This window comes from Trachypithecus francoisi, unplaced genomic scaffold (assembly GCF_009764315.1).
Source record: "Trachypithecus francoisi isolate TF-2019V2 unplaced genomic scaffold, Tfra_2.0 Lachesis_group4, whole genome shotgun sequence".
Taxonomy (NCBI): Eukaryota; Metazoa; Chordata; class Mammalia; order Primates; family Cercopithecidae; genus Trachypithecus; species Trachypithecus francoisi.
Window position 1 is genome coordinate 57,558,498 of NW_022681469.1, and position 21,778 is coordinate 57,580,275.

At 40.8% G+C, this 21,778-nt stretch overlaps 1 protein-coding gene across 2 annotated transcripts in view; it reads left to right on the plus strand.

Annotated features, from left to right (window-relative positions):
• The window catches only part of RSBN1L (round spermatid basic protein 1 like), a 102,098-nt gene that overhangs the window by 42,656 nt on the left and 37,664 nt on the right, over nucleotides 1-21,778 (plus strand). For both annotated transcript variants that reach the window (XM_033194628.1, XM_033194627.1), the window contains exon 2: nucleotides 10,743-10,859. In XM_033194628.1, coding sequence (XP_033050519.1) covers nucleotides 10,743-10,859 — 117 coding nt within the window. The remainder of the gene's footprint in view (nucleotides 1-10,742; nucleotides 10,860-21,778) is intronic.

Below are 21,778 nucleotides of genomic sequence, written 5' to 3' on the forward strand. Positions count from 1 at the left end.
GTTGCCCACACTGGAGTGCAGTGGCATGATCGCAGCTCACTGTAACCTCCACCTTCCAGGTTCAAGTGATTCTCCTGCCTCAGCCTCTTGAGTAGCTGGGATTACAGGCATGTGCCACTATGCCTGGCTAATTTTTTGTATTTTTAGAGAAATGGGGTTTCATCATGTTCACCAGGCTGGTCTGGAACTCCTGACCTCAGATGATCTGCCCGCCTTGGCCTCCCAAAGTGCTGGGATTACAGGCGTGAGCCACCGCGCCCGTCCCTTTTGGCATAATTGTTACATGTTTTGCATGGATAGCACACAGGTTGGTGTCTTCAAAAAGGGCCAACCAGTTAAGCCTCACTTGCCTCCTGCAAAGCACCAGTAACTGCGCTCTGGAAGCATAGATCTGTTTTAAAGCCCTGAGCAATTTGTTGCACTAGACACTGGAAGGGAAGTTTGTGAATGAGTTGTTCAGTGGACTTCTGGTAACGTGTAATTTCACGTAATACCAGGCCTGTGATGATGATGCGTCTTTACCCTTCCAGTAGAGGGCGCACTCTTGTGAGCGACCTCCTGGCTGCTTTACCACACTGGTCGATTTGCGGGCAGTCAGCTTTGTAGGAACTATGGTATAGAGGCCTCCTTACTTACCCACCTTCTCCTTAGGCTGGAGCTCAGTGAGCTAGAGGTGGTGCCGGCCTTAGAGAGAGACAGTGGTGTGGCGGTGGCTGCAAACACAATTGAAAAGGAATATTTTTTAAAACAAGCTTACTGCCCCTTCTTTCTCCACTTCTTGAAACTAGTCTTATGTTTGTTTTGAGGTTATTCGCTATATCTTGTAGCCATGCTTTGCTCCTTTTTGTTCTTTTTTCTCTTCTGTGTATTTTCAAATAATTAGTCCTTAAGTTCAACTGATTCTTCTGCTTTATCCTTTCTACTTTTGAGAGCTTGTGAATTTTTCATTGCAGCAAATGCATTTCCCAGTTCCAGGATTTCTTTTTTTTTTCATTATTTCAATATCTTTGTTAAATTTCTCTGATAAATTCCTAAATTGCTTATCTATGTTATCTTGGAGTTGTCTGAGTTTCCTTAAAACTGCTGTTTTGAAGTTTTGATCTGAGAGCTCACATGTTGCTGTTTTGTTAGGGTTGGTCACTGGCTCCTTGCTTTGGGGAGGTGATGGCTGCCTGTTTGCTGTTGTGTCTTGTGGTCTTATGTCTGTGGCTTTGCATTGAAGGATTAGTTATGTATTCTGGTCTTCAGTGTCTGGCGTCTGGCTTGTTTTGGTCCTTACAGAGTTTATTTGCTTAGTGGTTTTGTGCGGTTGCCTGTCGAATCCCCTTAATTCCATGTTGCTGCCTCCTTTTCAGCACTAGATGTCGCAGTAAGCCCAAGTTCGCCTTATTTGGGGCAAAGGTTCAGAGGACTGCCTATCCCCAAAGACGGGGTGGAGGCGCCGCGGGCGGTAGGGGGCGCGGCGGGCGGGGGGGGGGGGGGGGGGGAGTTGATCCTACAGAGGATATTCCTGCCGTGAGGGAGGGCTGGCTGCAGGTTCAGGCCCAGAAGACCCGTGGAGCTTGCCTCCTGTGGTGTGGTGCTGCTCAACAGCCACCCTGATTTGGCCTAATTTTTTGGCTGAGATAAACTGCAGAGTTTCCTGGACTGTCTCCAGCTGCCATCAGGGCTTTTTCTCCCTACAGGCACTTGCAATGCTTCTTGTGGATTAAGGCAGGAATGGTTTTCCTGCAGGAGAACCCAAGATGGTAAAGAAGCTGGCTGTCTGCCTCATTCTTACGTTTTCTAATGTAAAACTTTGAGTCTTGGGGGATTTTTCCATGGGGTGCCTCGCAGATCTGGGGAGGGGAATCAGAGAAGTTGGTTTCTCTTACCATCTGTTTGGAGTTTTAAATTTCCCTGTAGCCCTGGGGATCATCTGCACCTCAGGTTTGAGTTCTGGGATATTGCTAGCGATAGTCTTGATCCTGGATATTTGCTTTTGGTTTTCTGTGGGGAAGAGTGAAGCCAGATGGCTTCTGCTCTGCCATTTTGATGGTGCCACTTATTTATTTTTTTTTTAGCATATTGAAAATATTCTGCTGGCTTGTGGCTGTTGAGAAGTCAGTAGGCTTTTGCTGTTTTAAATGTAGTCTGCTTTTTCCTTTCACTTCTTTTATAGTCTTCTCTCTGTCTTTAGCTGTTTTGCAGCTTCCATTGTGGTGTTTTTGTGTGTGGAATTCTTATTTATTCCATGTAAGAGTTATTAGCTTTCTTTAATCTGATTTTCTGCCCTGATTTTGAGGTCTGTATGGCTGCAGTTGGAAGGAGGTGGTAAACAGGGATTTCTTCAAGGTTTCTGGGGACCCCATAGCTGCAAGGTCAGAACAGAAGTGAAGGCAGTGTCCACTACTGACTCACCTTGGGAGCCCTCATAGAGACTAGTGAATTTTATTGAAACCAGATGAGATTATTTTGTTGCTAAGAACTGGTGTTCCAAAGTGGTGGTTACAATAAGAATCAACTGGCATTTGTTGACTGTAAGATTCTTAGTGCAGTATTATTATTCATCTTTATTTCCTAAATCCATACATGCTTAATAGAAGTGTATTAGGTGAATGAGATACATATTACACTGAAGCATATGTGGCTTATACTGCTAAATTGTAAGTTCACCGTATTTCTGAAGATCCCATTTATGTTTTGTTTAAAATTATTTTAGGCTGGGCACAGTGGTTCACCGCTATAATCTCAGCACTTTGGGAGGCTGAGGTAGGTGGAGAGCTTGAGCACAGGAGTTTGAGACCAGCCTGGGCAACACAGTGAGACCCTGTCTCTACTAAAAATTAAAAAATTAGCTGGGTGTGATGGCGTGCACCTATTGTCCCAGCTACTTGAGGGGCTTAGGTAGGAGGATTGCTTGAGCCTGGGAAGTCAAGGCTGCAGTGAGCTGTGGTCATGCCACTGCACTCCAGCCTGTGTGACAGAGCAAGACCCCGTCTCAAAAAAACAAACAAAATTATTTTAATGAGTTTCTTTTTATATCTTAACCTTTATGTGTGGGCTAAACACATACTTTATATGTGTTTAAAAGGTATGTGTTTAGCCCATGTTCATTTTTCCACATATATAATTTCCTTTTTGTTCAGGGTTGATAGTAACCTAGCCATCTATTCCTTCTTCTTTCTTCCATTCTTAGATTCCTTTGGCCGTTTGGGTTTAAACTATATCATAGATCTGTTTGCATCTGTTCCCCCCACTCCCCTTTGTATTTACTTATTTATGCCTTAAAAAGTTGACCTCATGTTTTAGAGCAGCTTTAGGTTCATAGCAAAATTGAGCAGAAGGTACAGACTTCTCATATACCCTCTCCGCCAACACCGTGCATAGCCTTCCCCATTGTTTTTTATTTATTTATTTATTTTTTGATACGGAGTCTTGCTCTGTCGCCCGGGCTGGAGTGCAGTGGCGCGATCTCGGCTCACTGCAAGCTCCGCCTCCCGGGTTCATGCCTTACTCCTGCCTCAGCCTCCCAAGTAGCTGGGACTACAGGCACCCACCACCATGCCTCCTAATTTTTTGTATTTTTAGTGGAGACAGGGTTTCACCGTTTTAGCCAGGATGGTCTCGATCTCCTGACCTCGTGATCTGCCCGCCTTGGCCTTCCCCATTATTAACATCCCCTACCAGAGTGGTACATTTGTTACAACTGATGAACCTACATTAACACATCATTACCACCCAAAGTCTATCGTGTACATTAGGAGTCACTCTTGGTGTTATAAATTTTCATGGGTTTGGACAAACGTGTAATGACATGTATCCACCATAATTATATACGGAATATTTTAAATGTCCTAAAAATCCTCTGTGTTCTGCCTGTATTCATCCCTCCTCCCCTCTATACCCTGGCAACCACTGATCTTTTTATTTAAAGTCTCCATAGTTTTGCCTTTTCCAGAATGTCATATGGTTAGAAGCATACATTATGTAGCCTTTTCACACTGCTTCTTTTACTTAGTATGTGTTTACATTTCCTCCATGTCTTTGCATGGCTTGATAGCTCACTTCTTTTTAGTGCTGAAGAATATTCCATTGTCTGAATGTGCTACCTAAAGGACATTATGGTTGCTCCCAAGTTTTGCCAATTATGAGTAAACCTGCTGTAATTATTGTGGTACAGATTTTTGTGTAGACATAAGTTTTCAGCTCCTTTAGATAAATACCAAAGCCTGTGATTGCTGGAACATATGATAAGAATATATTTAGTTTTGTAATAAACTGCTAAACAGCCTTCCAGAGTGGCTGTACCATTTTACATTCCCACCAGCAGCAGATGAGAGTTCCTGTTGTTCTGTAGTTTTGTCAGCATTTGATGTTGTCAATGTTCTGGATTTTGGTCATTCTAATAGGTGTATAGTGGTATCTCGTTGTTTTTATTTGTGTTTCCCTGATGACATGAGGTGTGGTGCATCTTGTCATATGCTTATTTGCTATCTGTGTATCTTCTTTGGTGAGGTGTCTGTTAAGGTCTTTGGTCTTTTTTTTTTTTTTGAGACAGAGTCTCACTTGTTCATCCAGGCTTGAGTGCAGTGGCATGATCTCGGCTCCCTGCAACCTCTGCCTCCTGGACTCAAGTGATCCTACCACCTCACCCTCTCACCTAAACCTCCCACCTCAGCCTCCCGAGTAGCTGGGGCTACAGGCATGCATCACCGCGCCCAGTTAATTTTTGTACTTTTAGTAGAGACGGGGTTTCATCATGTTGCCCAAGCTGGTCTTAAACTCCTGGGCTCTAGCAATCTGCCTGCCTCAGCCTTCCAAAGTGCTGGTGTTACAGGCTTGAGCTGCTGTGCCCGACCTGGTCCATTTTTAATTGTTTGTTTTCTTATTATTGAGTTTTAAGAGTTATCTTTTTTTGGATAATAACCCTTTATCAGATTCATCTTTACCAAGTATTTTCTTATAGTCTGTGGCTTCTTTTTAGTCTCTTGACTGTGTCTTTTGCAGAACAGAAAATTTTAATTTTAATGAAATCCAGCTTATCAATTCTTTTTTTAATCTATTGTGCCTTTGGTGCTGAATCCAAAAAGTCATTGCCAAAATCCCTAGTCATCTAGATTTTCTTCTGTGTTATTTTCTAGCACATACCACCTCTCCCAGTTGTTCCAGTACTGTTTATTGAAAAGACTTTTATCTTCATTATATCTTCATTATATAGCATTTGCTCCTTTGTCAAAGATAAATTGCTTGTATTTAAGTGGATGTATTTCTGGACTCGCTATTTTGTTCCATTGATCTGTTTGTGTATTCTTTTGCCCGTAACACATTGTCATAATTCCTCTTTTTATTTTTAAATAAAATGTGTAACCCTTATATTTAGTTTGACTTTTCAAACAGATAGTTTCTTGCTTTTATGGTGGCAGAGTTCTTACTTTTATTCTGAGAATTATGATGATAAGGTCAGTTACGAATGTTTTCCGAGTCTGAGATTAGACTGTGAAGGATAAAACCATACAAATTCTTGGTCACAGAAAGAAATGAATAAAAACTGAATAAGAATTCTAGTCTTGTTAGGAGTAATGTATTATAGTAAACAGTGATGCCAGGGCACTGTTTTCCATCATAATCACTTCTGTATGTAAAGATCTAGAAGTGGCTTTTTCTTTTTCTTTTTCATTTTTTTTGAGATGGAGTCTCACTCTGTTGCCCAGGCTGGAGTGCCGTGGCACCATCTTGGCTCACTTGCAACCTCTGCCACCTGGGTTCCAGCGATTCTCCTGCCTCAGCCTCCCAAGTAGCTGGGATTAAAGGCACCCGCCACCATGCCCAGCTAATGTTTTATATTTTTAGTAGAGATGGGGTTTCACTATGTTGGCCAGGCTGGTGTCGAACTCCTGACCTCAGGTGATCCACCTGCCTTGGCCTCCCAAAGTGCTGGGATTACAGGCGTGAGCCACTGCGCCTGGCCTAGAGGTGACTTTTTAAAAGGAACATACTATGATACATTAGTGGCAGATTTGATTCTATATACAGTGGTCTGAATTATGGCCAAAATTTCTTTCTTTGGGATTATGGGTACGAATATTATAGGTAAATAGACATGATATTCTACATTTGGAAGGCTTATATCTTTACAAACTGCTTCGGTATGTATTTTCTATTTAATCTTTTTTTTTTTTTTTTGAGACGGAGTCTCGCTCTGTCGCCCAGGCTGGAGTGCAGTGGCCGGATCTCAGCTCATTGCAAGCTCCGCCTCCCGGGTTTACGCCATTCTCCTGCCTCAGTCTCCCGAGTAGTTGGGACTACAGGCGCCAGCCACCTCGCCCGGCTAGTTTTTTGAATTTTTTTAGTAGAGACGGGGTTTCACCATGTTAGCCAGGATGTTCTCGATCTCCTGACCTCATGATCCACCCATCTCAGCCTCCCAAAGTGCTGGGATTACAGGCTTGAGCCTCCGCGCCCGGCCTCTATTTAATCTTTGCATGAACTCCATTTTACAGCTGCAACTGGAGATCTGAAAATTTGTCAGTTATCAAGGTTGTAGAGCATAATCTTGAACCTAGGTCTCCTGAGTTTGTAGGCATCCCACTTTATCATAGCTCTGCCATTTAACATGACTACAGGAAGTTTAATGGGGGCATTTAAGGTTGGATTTTGGGCTGGGCATGGTGGCTTATGCCTGCAATCCCAGCATTTTGAGAGGCCGAGGCAGGAGGATTGCTTGAGCCCAGGAGTTCGAGACCAACCTCAGCAACATAGTGAGACCCTATCTCAATTAAAGGAAAAATAAAAAAAGATTGGATTTTCAAAAAGGATAAGCTCTGCCAACAAGTGGAAAGGTAGGTTGAAAGGCTGAGAGGTGAGAGCAAGACAGGTGTGTGGGTTAAGGACAGAAGTGATATCCCAAAAAATGCCCTTTGTTTATGTATAGATAGGATTATTTGTGTTTGCTGAGGATGTTTTGATATTGGGAGGGGTAACTGCAATTATATTGGCTATAACTCTCCTGTCTTGGCTTTGCCATTGTTATTGTTTCTATAGATGTTTTCCATATAATGACTTCATACCTTCAACTGTACTTGAATTATTTAATGTAATACCTGAGTGCGTATTCTAAGATTCCTTTTCCTGTGTTATGAAATTAATATGTGCCCATTGCAGAAACTTAGAAACTTTCCACTTTAAATAGTGGAATTTTAAGTGTTAAATAAATTAAATATATTCAATATGTTAAATATTTAATTAAATAATTAAATAATTTTAAATAATGGCTTTTAATAATTTGGGTTATCTTTCAGTTTGTTTTTGGAATGTATGTATATTTCTAAAGTTTAGAAATAATTGTCCGGGCACGGTGGCTCAAGCCTGTAATCCCAGCACTTTGGGAGGCCGAGACGGGCGAATCACGAGGTCAGGAGATCGAGACCATCCTGGCTAACACGGTGAAACCCCATCTCTACTAAAAATACAAAAACTAGCTGGGCGAGGTGGCGGGCGCCTGTAGTCCCAGCTACTCGGGCGCCTGAGGCAGGAGAATGGCGTGAACCCGGGAGGCGGAGCTTGCAGTGAGCTGAGATCTGGCCACTGCACTCCAGTCCGGGCGACAGAGCGAGACTCCGCCTCAAAAAAAATAAAAAAATAAAATAAAATAAAAATAATTGAGTCATAATGTACAATAGTTTTATTTCCCTAGAAGCTAGTTTGATTTCATTCTGAAAAATATTTATGTCTTGTGATTGTGGTAGGCTTATATTGTGAATGTATGCTATAGAAAGTTTACAGTTAGTTGTTGGCTGGGTGTGGTGTCTCACGCTTGTAATCCCAGCACTTTGGGATGCCGAGGCATGCAGATCACTTGAGGTTAGGAGTTCGAGACCAGCCTGGCCAACATGGCGAAACCATCTCTCCACTAAAAATACAAAAATTAGCCAAGCACGATGGTGTGCGCCTGCAATCCCAGTTACTTGGTGCCTGAGGCAGGAGAATTGCTTGAACCTGGGAGGTGGAGGTTGCAGTAAGCTCAGATTGTGCCACTGCAGTCCAGCCTAGGCTGCAGAGCAAGACTTTGTCTCAAAAAAATAAAAAAAGGTTCATAGTTATTTTAACCTGTATGATTACAAGTCAGGATCATGAGTACCTTTAGGGGTGTTATATAAAGACTGGAAGGGAACACAGAAGGATTCTGTGTTGCTGTTTCACAAGTATCTTCATTTTATTACATTAATATTATACTTTAATAAAGTTTAATAGTTATTAAAATACTTCTAAGTTGATAAGATTAACATAAATGAGTAGAAAAAGAAATGTGGAGACATTTTAGGTGACTTTTTTCAGTTGTAATTTTAAGTGATATATAAATAGTTCATCTTGTTAAAAGTTTACTTAGGAAATATTATCTAATATAATGTGTCTAAGCTCCAGATACTTGGAGTAACCCCCCCCCGAGATAGAGTCTCACTCTGCCACCCAGGCTGGAGTGCAGCAGCGCGATCTTGGCTCACTGCAACCTCCACCTACCTGGTTCAAGCGATTCTCCTGCCTCAGGCTCCTAAATAGCTGGGATTACAGGCATGCACCACCATGCCTGGCTAATTTTTATATTTTTAGTAGAGACGGGGTTTTGTCACGTTGGGCAGTCTTGTCTTGAACTCCTGACCTCGGGTGATCCGCCCACCTTGGCTTCCCAAAGTGCTGGGATTATAGACGTGAGCCACCGTACCTGACCTGGAGTAACATTTTATAGCTAGACAGCAGCCTAGGACAGGATTTCAAGGACTTTAACATCAGAAGGTAAGAGTAACAAACCAATCAGAAGAGTGGAAACACTTTAATCTATTCCAGAAGTTAAGTTATATGTGGACAGATAGGGAGTTTATCTAGTTTATTCACCCCTGTATCCCTAACCTTTTTCTTTTTTTTTTTGAGACGGAGTCTTGCTCTGTCGCCGGGGCTGGAGTGCAGTGGCCGGATCTCAGCTCACTGCAAGCTCCGCCTCCCGGGTTCACGCCATTCTCCTGCCTCAGCCTCCCGAGTAGCTGGGACTACAGACGCCCGCCACCTCGCCCGGCTAGTTTTTTGTATTTTTTTGGTAGAGACGGGGTTTCACAGTGTTCGCCAGGATGGTCTCGATCTCCTGACCTCGTGATTCGCCCGTCTCGGCCTCCCAAAGTGCTGGGATTACAGGCTTGAGCCACCGCGCCCGGCCACCTTTTTCTTATACTCAGACTACGTATTTGTTGAGTCAATGAATTCCTGTTTGCTGTACTCTCATATGCTTGGAGTGTTATCACTTAAAAAAAAAAAGTTATCAGTTTTTTAGGTGAAAATGATGTCTTAATTTGTATATTAATGAGTGACGTTTAAAAATGTTTATTAATCACATGGATTTAATTTTTTGAAAATTTATTTAAATAGTGTAGACCTGTGCTATTCAGTATGGTAGCCTCTTAATTTGTATATTAATGAGTGAAGTTTAAAAATGTTTATTAATCATATGGATTTAATTTTTTGAAAATTTATTTAAGTAGTGTAGACCTGTGCTATTCAGTATGGTAGCCACTAGTTTTATGTGACTATTCAACACTTACAGTGGAACTAGTTTCAAATTGAGATGTGTCGTAAATGTAAAATATACGTTAGATTTTGAAATCTTATGAAAAAATGTAAAAGGTCTCATAATTTAAAAATATCAGTTTTGTGTTGAAATTACAGTGTTCTGGACCTGTTGGGTTAAGCAAAATACATTATTAAAATTAATAAAATTGTTTTTCGATTCAGATTTAGATTACTGTCTAGATCAGGACAGTGCTTATATAGACAGTAATGTAATCATTACATGATTAGGACTTGGGTTATGGTAGTATTTATAGAACGGAAAGTAAGGAGTGATTTTTAAGGGATTATGCAGTATGTATATATACTATATAATCTCTACTATATTCTGGAATATTTCACATCTTGTGTACTTCCATCATGGTTTTGTAATCAATAATAAGATTTTTGAGGGCAAAGCTTTATATCCTTCTCTATATTTTGCCTTTTGCTGGGTGCAAAGGAAGTCATTTGAACCAAGAAGAATTTAATAGGGTATCAAATATTTTGTTTGAAGTTTTAGAGTGCAAATGAATGATCCCTAGAGTTATTATGTCCTTTATTTAAATATCACAGTATCACCACATAGTCAGATTGAGTCATACTATTTTTAAAAGGAGCCAAGGGTAAGGGAACAAACATCTAGTCTTATATATGCTCGGCTCTACATAGTCATTTTACATCTTTTTTCATTTAATCCTTATATTAACCATATGAGGAAGGTATCAACTACCATTTTACAGGTTAGGAAACTGAGATCAAGTAATTTTTCTCTTATGTTGCTAATCCATAGATGCTCAATTTCAACACTAGCACTTTTCCACTGTTAGGAGGTCTCGAACTCCTAACCTCAAGTGATCTGCATTGCTTCAGCTAAAGTTAGTTAACTGATTTGAAATAAATTTAATATTTTGGTTGACATGAAGTAAGTGAAGAATATTTAGAATAAAATGTATAATGATAAATTTTGACAATATGTGTTTCATATTCAGTAAAAAAGGAAATTTAGAAATATTCCCCAAAACCTGAGAGGAAAAAGAAAACACATGTTTGTTCCTCATTCTGATTTTCTTTGTGTATTGTAATTCCAGAAATTTACCTATAGTTTGTGCAGATAAATAAAATTGTAATTTTTTCATTTTAAATATTTCTTTCGTTTTGTCTTCCAGATAAAATCAAGGACAAAATTAAAGAGAGAGACAAAGAAAAAGAGAGAGAGAAAAAGAAACATAAAGTAATGAATGAACTCAAGAAAGAGAATGGAGAAGTAAAGATTTTGCTGAAAAGTAAGTTTTATTCAGTGATTTTAGTTCTACTTTATTATACTGTTCAGTATCTCTGTTGGCTAAGTGAATAAAATAAGAAATGTTACTTGGTGCTGAATTTTGTGGAGAATAAACAAAGATGAGGAAATGAAAAGCAAATGTAACAATGGAGAATTCTAATCTATATAGTAACATGTCTTATAGTATATTTATTTAGTGAGCCATTAAAAAGTTGTAAAGGTTAAGCTTCATTAAACTTAATTTCTTAAATTATTTTAAAATAAGTTAATCCTATGTTTGCATTACTAGTCTTACTCATATTTAGATAATCTAAAAGGAAGAAATCAACAAAAATTGCCGGAGCAAGTTTTAGTATGATAGGGATGGTGAAGGAAGTGATCTTAAGAATAATTGACTGTAATCACCATACCATAGTCTAGGATTTAGAGGGAACATTTTACTCTGAGCTAAATCAGAAGCAGTATGTTTTTTGTATGTTTAAGAATATCCTTGTTTTATTCTTTTTTTTTCTCTGTTATGGTTGCATTCATTTGCTATTTATATATGAGGGTAGGGTGGAGAGAAGAATTTGGGGGGTAGGTGGTTGGGTAGTAAGTATACTACAATTCCTGTCAATAAGGCTGAACTTGTAAAGAGAGAATTTATGGTAGAATAGACGTAAGGGTAGTCTTAAATTCACTCAGATGTCAAAGTAAGAATCAGTGGCATTTGGTTGCTAGACAACTAGCGAATTCACTATCTAGCAAATTCACTAGTGCTATCATGTTGGTAGTTGATGATCAGAACATGTTGACCTTGATTAACTTCATATTTAATTTAATTGTTCATAAGGCTTTATATTTGCTTAGAGGGGAAAAGACCACAGCACTGCATATGTAGCAAAATAACTGGTAGTTTATATTATTTAAGATAAAGAGTATTAGATTCTGTATTTTCATTGCGTTCTTCGTCACGTTTTCAGATATTCGTTGTCTATTATCAGCGTGTCAGAACTTTGTTTTCCATGATATTCTTTCAACCTTGAAGAAATATGTCAGAGCTTAAGTTGGTGGCTACTTAGTTAATGCTCATGATCCTTTGTTGTGTTTCTTTTGCCAGCGTATTCTATCTGTTTTGTCTAATTAGATTGTAAGCCTTTGAGGCAGGAATGGAATATAACCACACTAGTTCTGTATAGCAGCTAGTGATGAATGCTTGAAAAGTCTACTTAAGGCTGGGTGCGGTTGCTCATGCCTGTAATCCCAGCACTTTGGGAGGCCGAGGCGGGTGGATCACTTGAAGTCAGGAGTTCCAGAGCAGCCTGGCTGACACGTGAAATCCCGTCTCTACTAAAAATAAAAAATTAGTGGGGCATGGTGGTGGGCATCTGTAATCCCAGCTACTTGGGAGGCTGAGGCATGAGAATCACCTGAACCCGGGAGACAGAGGTTGCAGTGAGCTTAGATCACACCACTGTACTCCAGCCTGGGTGATAGAGCGAGATACAGTCTCAAAAAAAAAAAAAAGAAATGAAAAGGAAAAGTCAAGTTTACTTAACTTCACCCTTGATTTAGTCCAATAGCTATTTTTTCTGATTTAATCAGATAGTTGTTTTCTTATTCATTTGAAAATATCATGCTGTAAATTCTGTTACCTGAGAAGGAATCTGTTTTAGAAATACTTTATAAAAGCCTCATATGTTCTTGATTGAATACTGGATTCCTAACATAATGTGAATTATGTGAATCTAGAGATTACACATGGAAATAAAATTTAAAACAGCCTAAAAATTGAGATTTTTTTAAAGAAAGAAATATACAATATTAACTTTGAAGTAGACAAAAATTTAGGTGATATTTTGAACCAAGTTAAATTGAAACTAGTGATGAATAATGTAGAAGAATGAGATAGATGTGGAAATTAATTTGTGACTTCTGGGATGTCCATGGAAAAATTTAGGGAAAATGTATTCACAATGGAGGTAAGTAGTAATATAATTACTGCCTTACAGTGTTACCAAGATTAAATGTGGGAAAGTATGAGGAAGGTGCCAAGTATAGTATCTGTCTCACAGATACTTACTACTGAGTAGTAAATAGTTATAAATCTTTCTTGTAAGTATGTGTGAGAGATTAACCTTGTGATTGAAAAGCAACAAAACCGACTGGGCACAGTGTCTCAAGCCTGTAATCCCAGCATTTTGGGATGCCGAGGCGGGTGGATCACCTGAGGTCAAGAGTTCAAGACCAGCCTGGCCAACTTGGCGAAACCCCATCTCCACTAAAAAAATACAAAAAATTACGATGGGTGCCTAATTCCAGCAACTCGGGAGGCTGAGGCATGAAAATTGCTTGAATCCAGGAGGCAGAGGTTGTGGTGAGCCGAGATGGTGCCACTGCACTCCAACCTGGGCAACAGAGACTCCGTCTAAAACAAACAAACAAAAAAACAAAACTATCTCCTCTCCTCAGTGTGTAGTATATAGATAATTAAGTGAATAAACACATAATTCTTTGGGAAAACAGTGCTTGTCCCATTGAAAGCACTGAGTGTTATCTGTTGTTACTATCTACGAGAAAGAATTTGCTTAGTATGTGGGGCCATTTCCCAAGTGAGCCTGTGGCGGTGGTGGGGGAAGGCATCTTTTGTTGGTGGTGACTTGGAACAACAAATCATTTAGTTTGCTGAGGGAAAATATACTTTCATCTACTACCGTGTGCCACTTTTTTCCTTGTGGCCTCCAACTTTTATTCTATCCTTGTAATTTTTTTCTTCTGTTAATGATAATGTTGCAAGTTGTGGTATACACAGGTATTGATGGATGATGGCATTTGAAAATCTAAAATAGATGCTAAGTATATCACACCAGTTCATTTTCTCCAGGTTTTTCTCAAAAATTGTGTCAGGTAGGCTGGGCGCGGTGGTTCACGCCTGTAATCCCAGCACTTTGGGAGGCCAAGGTGGGTGGACCACTTGAGGCTAGGAGTTTGAGACCAGCTTGGCCAACCTGGTAAAACGCCATCTCTACTAAAAATACAAAAATTAGCTGGGCGTGGTGGTGCTTGTCTGTAATCCTAGCTATTCTCGAGGCTTAAGCAGAATTGCTTGAACCCAGGAGGCAGAGGCTGCAGCCGAGATTGTGCCACTGTACTCCAGCCTGCGTGACAGAGTGAGACTCGTTCTTAAAAAAAAAAAAAAAAAAAATTGTGTCTCTTTTTTTGTTCACTGGTGCGGTCTCGGCTCACTGCAACCTCTGCTTCCTGGGTTCAAGCAATTTTCTTGCCTCAGCCTCCTGAGTAGCTGGGATTACAGCCTCACGCCGCCACGCCCCGGGCTGATTTTTTGTATTTTAGTAGAGACAGGGTTTCACCATGTTGCCCAGGCTGGTCACAAACTCCTGAGGTCAGGCAACCTGCCTGCCTCGGCCTCCCAAAGTGCTGAGATTATAGTTGTGAGCCACCACGCCTGTCCTGTCAAGTTTTTTTGATTAGAAATATATATAAAATTATATACATGATAAAAAGTTTTTTATTAATGCAAAAACCTCATAAAGGTTTATTTGCTAAGAAAGTTGGATTATTTGCTCTTTTCAAAATAGTTTAAAGGAACAAATAAGTTTGAAACAAAGCTTATTTAGTGGGTCTCATTTTATACTAAAATTCACCGACTGCTTTTTCTGATTGTATGCAGTATGTTCCAGGCATTTTTATGTTGTTTATTAATGATAAAGTGTGAGAACATGTGTTATGATTATAGTATTTTTTAGAGTAAATGTTTATTATTATAGCATTTTAAATAAGTTTGCTTGTGAGCAGTTAGAATGGGGGTTAAAAGAAGCCAGTGTCCAAGGTGATTGGTAATATACTAAAGGTCACAGGTAAGTAACTCATGGCTGGAGGAGTGACAACCATTGCAGTGCATAAAAAGCAGATTCATTCCCCAGAGGCCAAAAGTTGAAAATAACTAAGCTAATTAGTACTTTTTTCCTATATATAATAATGGGGCAGGGGAGAGAGAAAGATAGATACAAATTTTATAAATTTTCCTGAATTACTTTTGTTTTTCACTTTATTAATACAAAAAGTAGACGAAAGTTAGTGGTAGAATTAAGCCAATGAATTTGTGATTTTAAAAGTTTTTTCTTAATTTTTCTTTTCATAATTAGCCATTAACAATACATGCTCTCTTTGTTTCTGTGTGCTCTTCTTTCTGCCTCTGTGATTGTCTCTCTCTGGCTATAGGTGTATCTGCATCTGTGTTTCTGATTCCCTCACTCCCAGTCTGGCACTCTCTCTCTGGCTCTGACCCTATACATGTGTGTATCTGTGTGCTTTGTGTGTGTGGTCTGCTATGTGCATTTGTCTGTGGCTTTTGGAAGGGTCTCCCATCAACATTTTTCTTTTCTTTTTTTTTTTGAGATGGAGTTTCACTGTGATACCCAGACTGGTGTGCGGTGGCACAGTCTGGGCTCACTGCAACATCTGCTTCCCGGTTCAAGCGCTTTTCCTGCCTCAGCCTACCGAGTAGCTGGGATTACAGGCACGTGCCACCACACCTGGCTAATTTTTGTATTTGTAGTAGAGATGGGGTTTCACCATGTTGGCCAGGCTGGTCTCAAACTCCTGACCTCAAGCAATCCACTTGCCTCAGCCTCCCAAAGTGCTGGGATTGTAAGCATGAGCCACTGCGCCTGGCCACCATTTTACTTCTAATCTGACACTTTCTGAAGGGCCAGATTAGTTGGATAGCAATTCTGTTCTTTCTGTTATAGGTACCTGTCAGGATCCTTTATTGGGTTCTGTTAAAGGATTATAGATTTAGACTGGTCATGGTGGCTCATACCTGTAATCCCAACACTTTGGGAGGCCGAGGCGGGCGGATCATGAGGTCAGGAGATCGAGACCATCATGGCTAACAAGGTGAAACCCTGTCTCTACTAAAAATACAAAAAATTAGCTGGGTGTGGTGGCGGGTGCCTGTAGTCCCAGCTACTCGGGAGGCTGAGGCAGGAGAATGGTGTGAACCCAGGAGGCGGAGCTTGCAGTGAGCCAAGATCGTGCCACTGCACTCCAACCTGGGTGACAGAGCAAGACTCCGTCTCAAAAAACAAAAGAAAACCAAAAAAAAAAAAAAAGATTTAACGTGGACTTTAAATACTGTTTCGTGTGGGAGAAGCAAATTGGTATTTAAAATGGCCTTTTTCCTTATTTCAAAATTTTCCGCATACATATCTACTGCATTTCATATGTAGACATAGGAAATGAGTGAGAGATTATATAAAACTCTTAAATCTATCTAGTTAGTGCTAGTACCCCAGTTTGATTTCATGTAAAGAATGCATTTTGCCTGTGTCCACTGGGGGTTCCCAAGGCTACTCCCAGGGCCTATGATTTACTGAAAGGACTCAGAGGACTCAGCATATAGTTGTACTTATGGCTATGATTTATTATAGTGAAAGAGGACAGTCATGGTAGCTCACACCTCTTATCCCAGCATTTTGGGGAGCTAGAGCAGGAGGATTGCTTGAGCCCAGGAGTACGAGACCAGCCTGGGCAACGTGGCAAGAACCCATCTTAAAATATCTATCTATCTCTCTGTCTATCTGTCTATCTCTGTCTGTCTGTCTATCTGTATGTATACACACACACACACACAGGCGCACACACATACATGGGAAGAACCCATGTTTAAAAAAATATACACACACATGGACACACAGTGAAAGGATACAAAGTAAAATCAACAAAGAAAAATAGCACATGTTGCAATGTCTGGAAGAAATTAGGCACAAGTTTCTAAGAGTCCTTTCCCAATGTTGTCACACATGATGTGCTTAATTCTTGCAGTGGTGAATTGTGACAACATATGTGAAATGTTGTCTGCCAGAGAAGCTCATTAAAAACTCAGTGCCCAGGGTTTTCCTTGTACATCGGTCATATAGGCACCATCTGCCTACCACAAACTAAAATTCCAGACTCCCAAAAGGAAAACAAGGGTTCAGCAAGTCTGTCTATATTGTTTAGGCCAGGCGTGGTGGCTCATGCCTGTAATCCCAGCATTTTGGGAGGCCAAGGTAGGCAGGTCACTTGAAGTTAGGAGTCTGAGACCAACCTGGCCAACATGGTGAAACCTCATCTCTGCTAAAAATACAGAATTAGCCGGGCGTGGTGTTGCATGCCTGTAATTCCAGCTACTCGATTGGCTGAGGCAGGAGAATCGCTTGAACCTGGGAGGCGGCGGAAGTTGCAGTGAGCCGAGATTGCACCACTGCACTGCAGACTGGGCGACAGAGTGAGACCCTGTCTCAAACAACAACAACAATGCAACAAAACAACAACAACAACAAAACTATATTGTTTGCACAGTTTTGGCACAGTGAAGACTCTTACGGAATGGTGGGAACCCTCCAAAAATAAAAATTCCTAGATGCCAGCCCAGAGTCAACCTTGCAAACAGGACTCTCTAAGAATAACAGTCTCAGGTATAATGTCTCTTTTGCATACAGTGCTCATTTCAGTATTTAATTACAGAATCGTTTTCCATGGGAATTTATTTTTTTTTTGAGACACAGTCTTACTCTGTTGCCAGTCTGGAGTACAGTGGTGTGATCACAGGTAACTGCAGCCTTTACCTCCCCAGGCTCAGGTGATCCTCCTGCCTCAGCCTCCTGAGCAGCTGGGAATACAGGTGTTTGCCACCACGCTCAGCTAATTTTTATATTTTTTGTAGAGACAGGGTCTTGCTATGTTTCCCAGGCTGCTCTGCCATGAGAATTTAACTCCTGGATGCTCAGTCTAAGAACCCCTTGACTGGGTGCAGTGGCTCATGCCTGTAATCCCAGCACTTTGGGAGGCCGAGACGGGTGAATCACCTGAGGTCAGGAGTTCGAGACCAGCCTGGGCAACATAGTGAGACACTGTCTCTATTAAAAACAGAAATAAATACTTTTTTTTTTTTTTTGAGACGGAGTCTCGCTCTGTTGCCCAGGCTGGAGTGCAGTGGCTGGATCTCAGCTCACTGCAAGCTCCGCCTCCTGGGTTTACGCCATTCTCCTGCCTCAGCCTCCCGAGTAGCTGGGACTACAGGCACCCGCCACCTCGCCCAGCTAGTTTTTTGTGTTTCTTAGTAGAGACGGGGTTTCACCGGGTTAGCCAGGATGGTCTCGATCTCCTGACCTCGTGATCCACCCGTCTCGGCCTCCCAAAGTACTGGGATTACAGGCTTGAGCCACCGCGCCTGGAATAAGTTTTTTTTTTAAAAAGGAATCTCTTAACTGATTTCTTATTGGTTTGCATTTTTCAGTTCCTATTATAATACTTTTTGGTTTATCCTCATGCCTATGAAATAGACTAAGTATTGTCTCTGTTTTATTTCAAAGTAATGTGTTCTACTCACTATATTTTCTGATTTAACCTTTTTTGGTGTTAGGCATAAGTGTAGGATATTAAATATACTTTTGCTCAAATGAAGTTTTGTTCGTTTTGGCAACAATTGCATAATTTATACAGTTCTACATATATTTTCAGTTGTATTTAGGAATGCCATTAATTACACCTGTGCCCTTTAAGCTTTCTTAAATTCTATTTTTTATTGCGCTACTACCTTTTTTCCCTGATTTTTTTTTTTGATTGTTTCATCTTTCGTTTTGGTTAGTCCCCTGTTTCATTTATTTTTATTTCGTTTATTTGTAGAGATGAGATCTCACTATGTTCCCCAAGCTGATCTCGAACTCCTGGCCTCAGGTGATCCTCCTGCCTTGGCTTCCCAAAGTGTTGCGATTACAGGCATCAGCCACCATGTCTGGACTGTTTTACTTTTTACATTTATTTTTATTTTTATTTTTTTCTGTTGCCTCAGCTGGGGTGCAGTGGCGTGATCATGGCTCACAGCATCCTTAACCTCCTGTGCTCAAGTCATCCTCCTGCCTCAGTCTCCTGAGTAGCTGGGACTACAGGCATGTACTAACATGCCCAGCAAATTAAAAAAAAAAAAAAAAAAAGATTTTGTAGAGACGGGGTCTCACCGTGTTGTCTACACTGGTCTGGAACTGCTATGTGCAAGTGATCCTCCTGCCTTGCCCTCCCAAAGTGCTGGGATTACAGGTGTGAGCCACCATGCCTGGCCTACTGTTTGACTTTAAAAAAAAAAAAAATTAGTATTATTCTTAAGATATGAATTAACCTAAATATGATATTTTTATAGTTCATACCTAGGCAGCACGTCTGAATTTGATAACATTATTCAAATGTATGTCTTAGCTGCTTACAGATAGACTCTTTTTTATTTTTATTTTTTTTTTGGGAGATGTCTCGCTCTTATCACCCAGGCTGGAGTGCAGTGGCGCTATTTTGGCTGGGATTACAGGTGCCTGCCACCATGCCCGGTTAATTTTTCGTATTTTTAGTAGAGACGAGTTTTCACCATGTTGGCCAGGCTGGTCTTGAACTCCTGACCTCAGGTGATCCACCCGCCCCGGCCTCCCAAAGTGCTGGTATTACAGGTATGAGACACTGCACCTGGCCACAGATAGACTCTTTAGAGAATTAACACTTTTTCTTGTATGACTTTATACACCTATGTAATAAATAATGTTGACAGATTTCTGTTTTTCCTTCTCATACTAGTTCTTCATTGGATACTTAATTATCACTTCTATGAATTTTTACAGATAATTTCTTAATATTAGACTTCACTTTTATGGATTGCTATCAACTTGAAATAGTTTTTGTTGTTTTTAGGGCTAGAATTTAGTGGTATTCATATGTGCAAAAACGTGACTGAGGCTCGGCACGATGGTTCATGTCTGTAATCCCAGCACTTTGGGAGGCTGAGGCGAGTGGATCGCCTGAGGTCTGGAGTTCGAGACCAGCCTGACCAACATGGTGAAACCCCGTCTCTACTAAAAATACAAAATTAGCTGGTCCTTTTGGCACATGCCTGTAATCCCAGCTACTCGGGAGGCTGAGGCAGGAGAATCACTTGAACCCGGGAGGCGGAGTTTGCAGTGAGCTGAGATCATGCTGTTGTACTCCAGCCTGGGAAACAGAAAGCAAAACTTCGTTTCCAAAAAAACAAAACAAAACAAAGCAAAAAAAAACAAAAAAAAACTTCACTGAAAGGAAGATAAGGGAAAAAACTATAAGCCTCAGGTAGTCTGTTAGTGAGACAGATTTTTTCATTCATACTTTCCTAAGTGTTCTTATGTAGCAATATGCTGGATACTATAAGGGATATAATGATGGAAAAAGAGATATCATTTCACTCTAAATTAATATAAAGGTTATTTGTTTCACTTATACAGTGTTGATGGACATACGGTATACAGGTATCCCATGAGAGAAGCATGTGACTTTTATAATACGAGTTAGGAGTGAAGTGATTTCAGTTCTAACTTGAGAAGTGAAGGAAAGCAACATGAAGGAAAGGATATAAGAGTTGTCTTTAATGCAGTGGTCCCCAACCTTATTGGTACCAGGGACTGATTTCGTGGAAGACAGTTTTTCCATGGACAGATGGGATAGTTTTGGGATGATTCAAGGACATTACATTTATTATGCACTTTATTTCTATTATTATTACATTATAATATGTAATGAAATAATTGTGTAACTCATCATAATGTAGAATCGGTGGGAGCCATGAGCTTGTTAATCTATATTTGCAGCAGCACCCAGCACTAGTATCATCTCAGATCTTCAGGCATTAGAGCCTCATAAGGAGCAGGCAACCTAGATCCCTCACATGCTTAGTTCACAGTAGGGTCCACCTTCCTATGAGAATCTAATGTTGACAGGAAGTGGAGCTCAGGCAGTAATGTGAGCGATGGGCAATGGCTGTAAATACAGATGAAGCTTCGCTGGCTCGCCCACTGCTCACCCCTGCTGTGTGGCCTAGTTGTGACAGACTATGGACCAGTACCGGTCTGTTGCCCTGAGATTGGAGACCTCTGCATTAAAGGATAATGTATTAGTCCATTTTCGCACTTCTGTAAAGAAATACATGAGACTAGGTAATTTATAAAGAAAAGAAGTTTAATTGGCTTATGGTTCTGCAGGCTGTACAGGAAGTATGAAGCTGGCATCTGCGAAGCTTTCAGGGAGACCTCAGGAAACTTTCAGTTATGGTGGAAGGTGAAGGGAAAGCAGGCACACCATACATGGCCAAAGCAGGAGAGAAGTGGTTCTGGAGTACGTGCTGCACACTTGTAAACAACTAGACATCACTCACTATGGTGATGCAGCACCAAAGGGGAAATCCACCCCCATGAGTCAGTTGCCTCCTACCAGGCTCCACCTTCAATTGTAATTGGGGCTTACAGTTCGACATGAGATTTGGGAGGGGACACAGATCCAAACCATATCATTTCATCCCTGGCCCCTCCCAAATCTCATGTCCTTCTCACATGGCAAAATTCAGTCATGCCTTCCCAAGAGTTCCTCCAAATCTTAACTCATTCCAGCATTAACCCAAAAGTTCAAAGTCCAAAGTCTCATTTGAGACAAGGCCAAGTATCTTCCACCTTTGAGCCTATAAAATAAAAAACAAGTTAGTTACTTCCAAGATGGTGGGGTGGGGGGAGGGAACGGTGTAGGCATGGAGTAAATACTTCTGTTCCAAAAGGGAGAAATTGGCCAAAAGAAAGGAGCTACAGACCTCATGCAAGTTTGAAACCCAGCAGGGCAGTCATTAAATCTTAAAGCTCCAAAAGAATCCCCTTTGACTCCATGCCCCACATCCAGGACACTCTCATGCAAGAGGCGGGCTCCCAGTGCCTTGGGTAGCCCCACCCCTGTGGCTGTGCAGGGTTCAGCCCCTGTAGCTGCTCTCAAGGGCTGGTATTGACTGCTTGAGGCTTTTTCAAGTACATAGTGCAAGCTTTTGGTGGATCTACCATTCTGGGGTCTGGAAGACAGGGGCCCTCTTCTCATAGCCCCACTCTG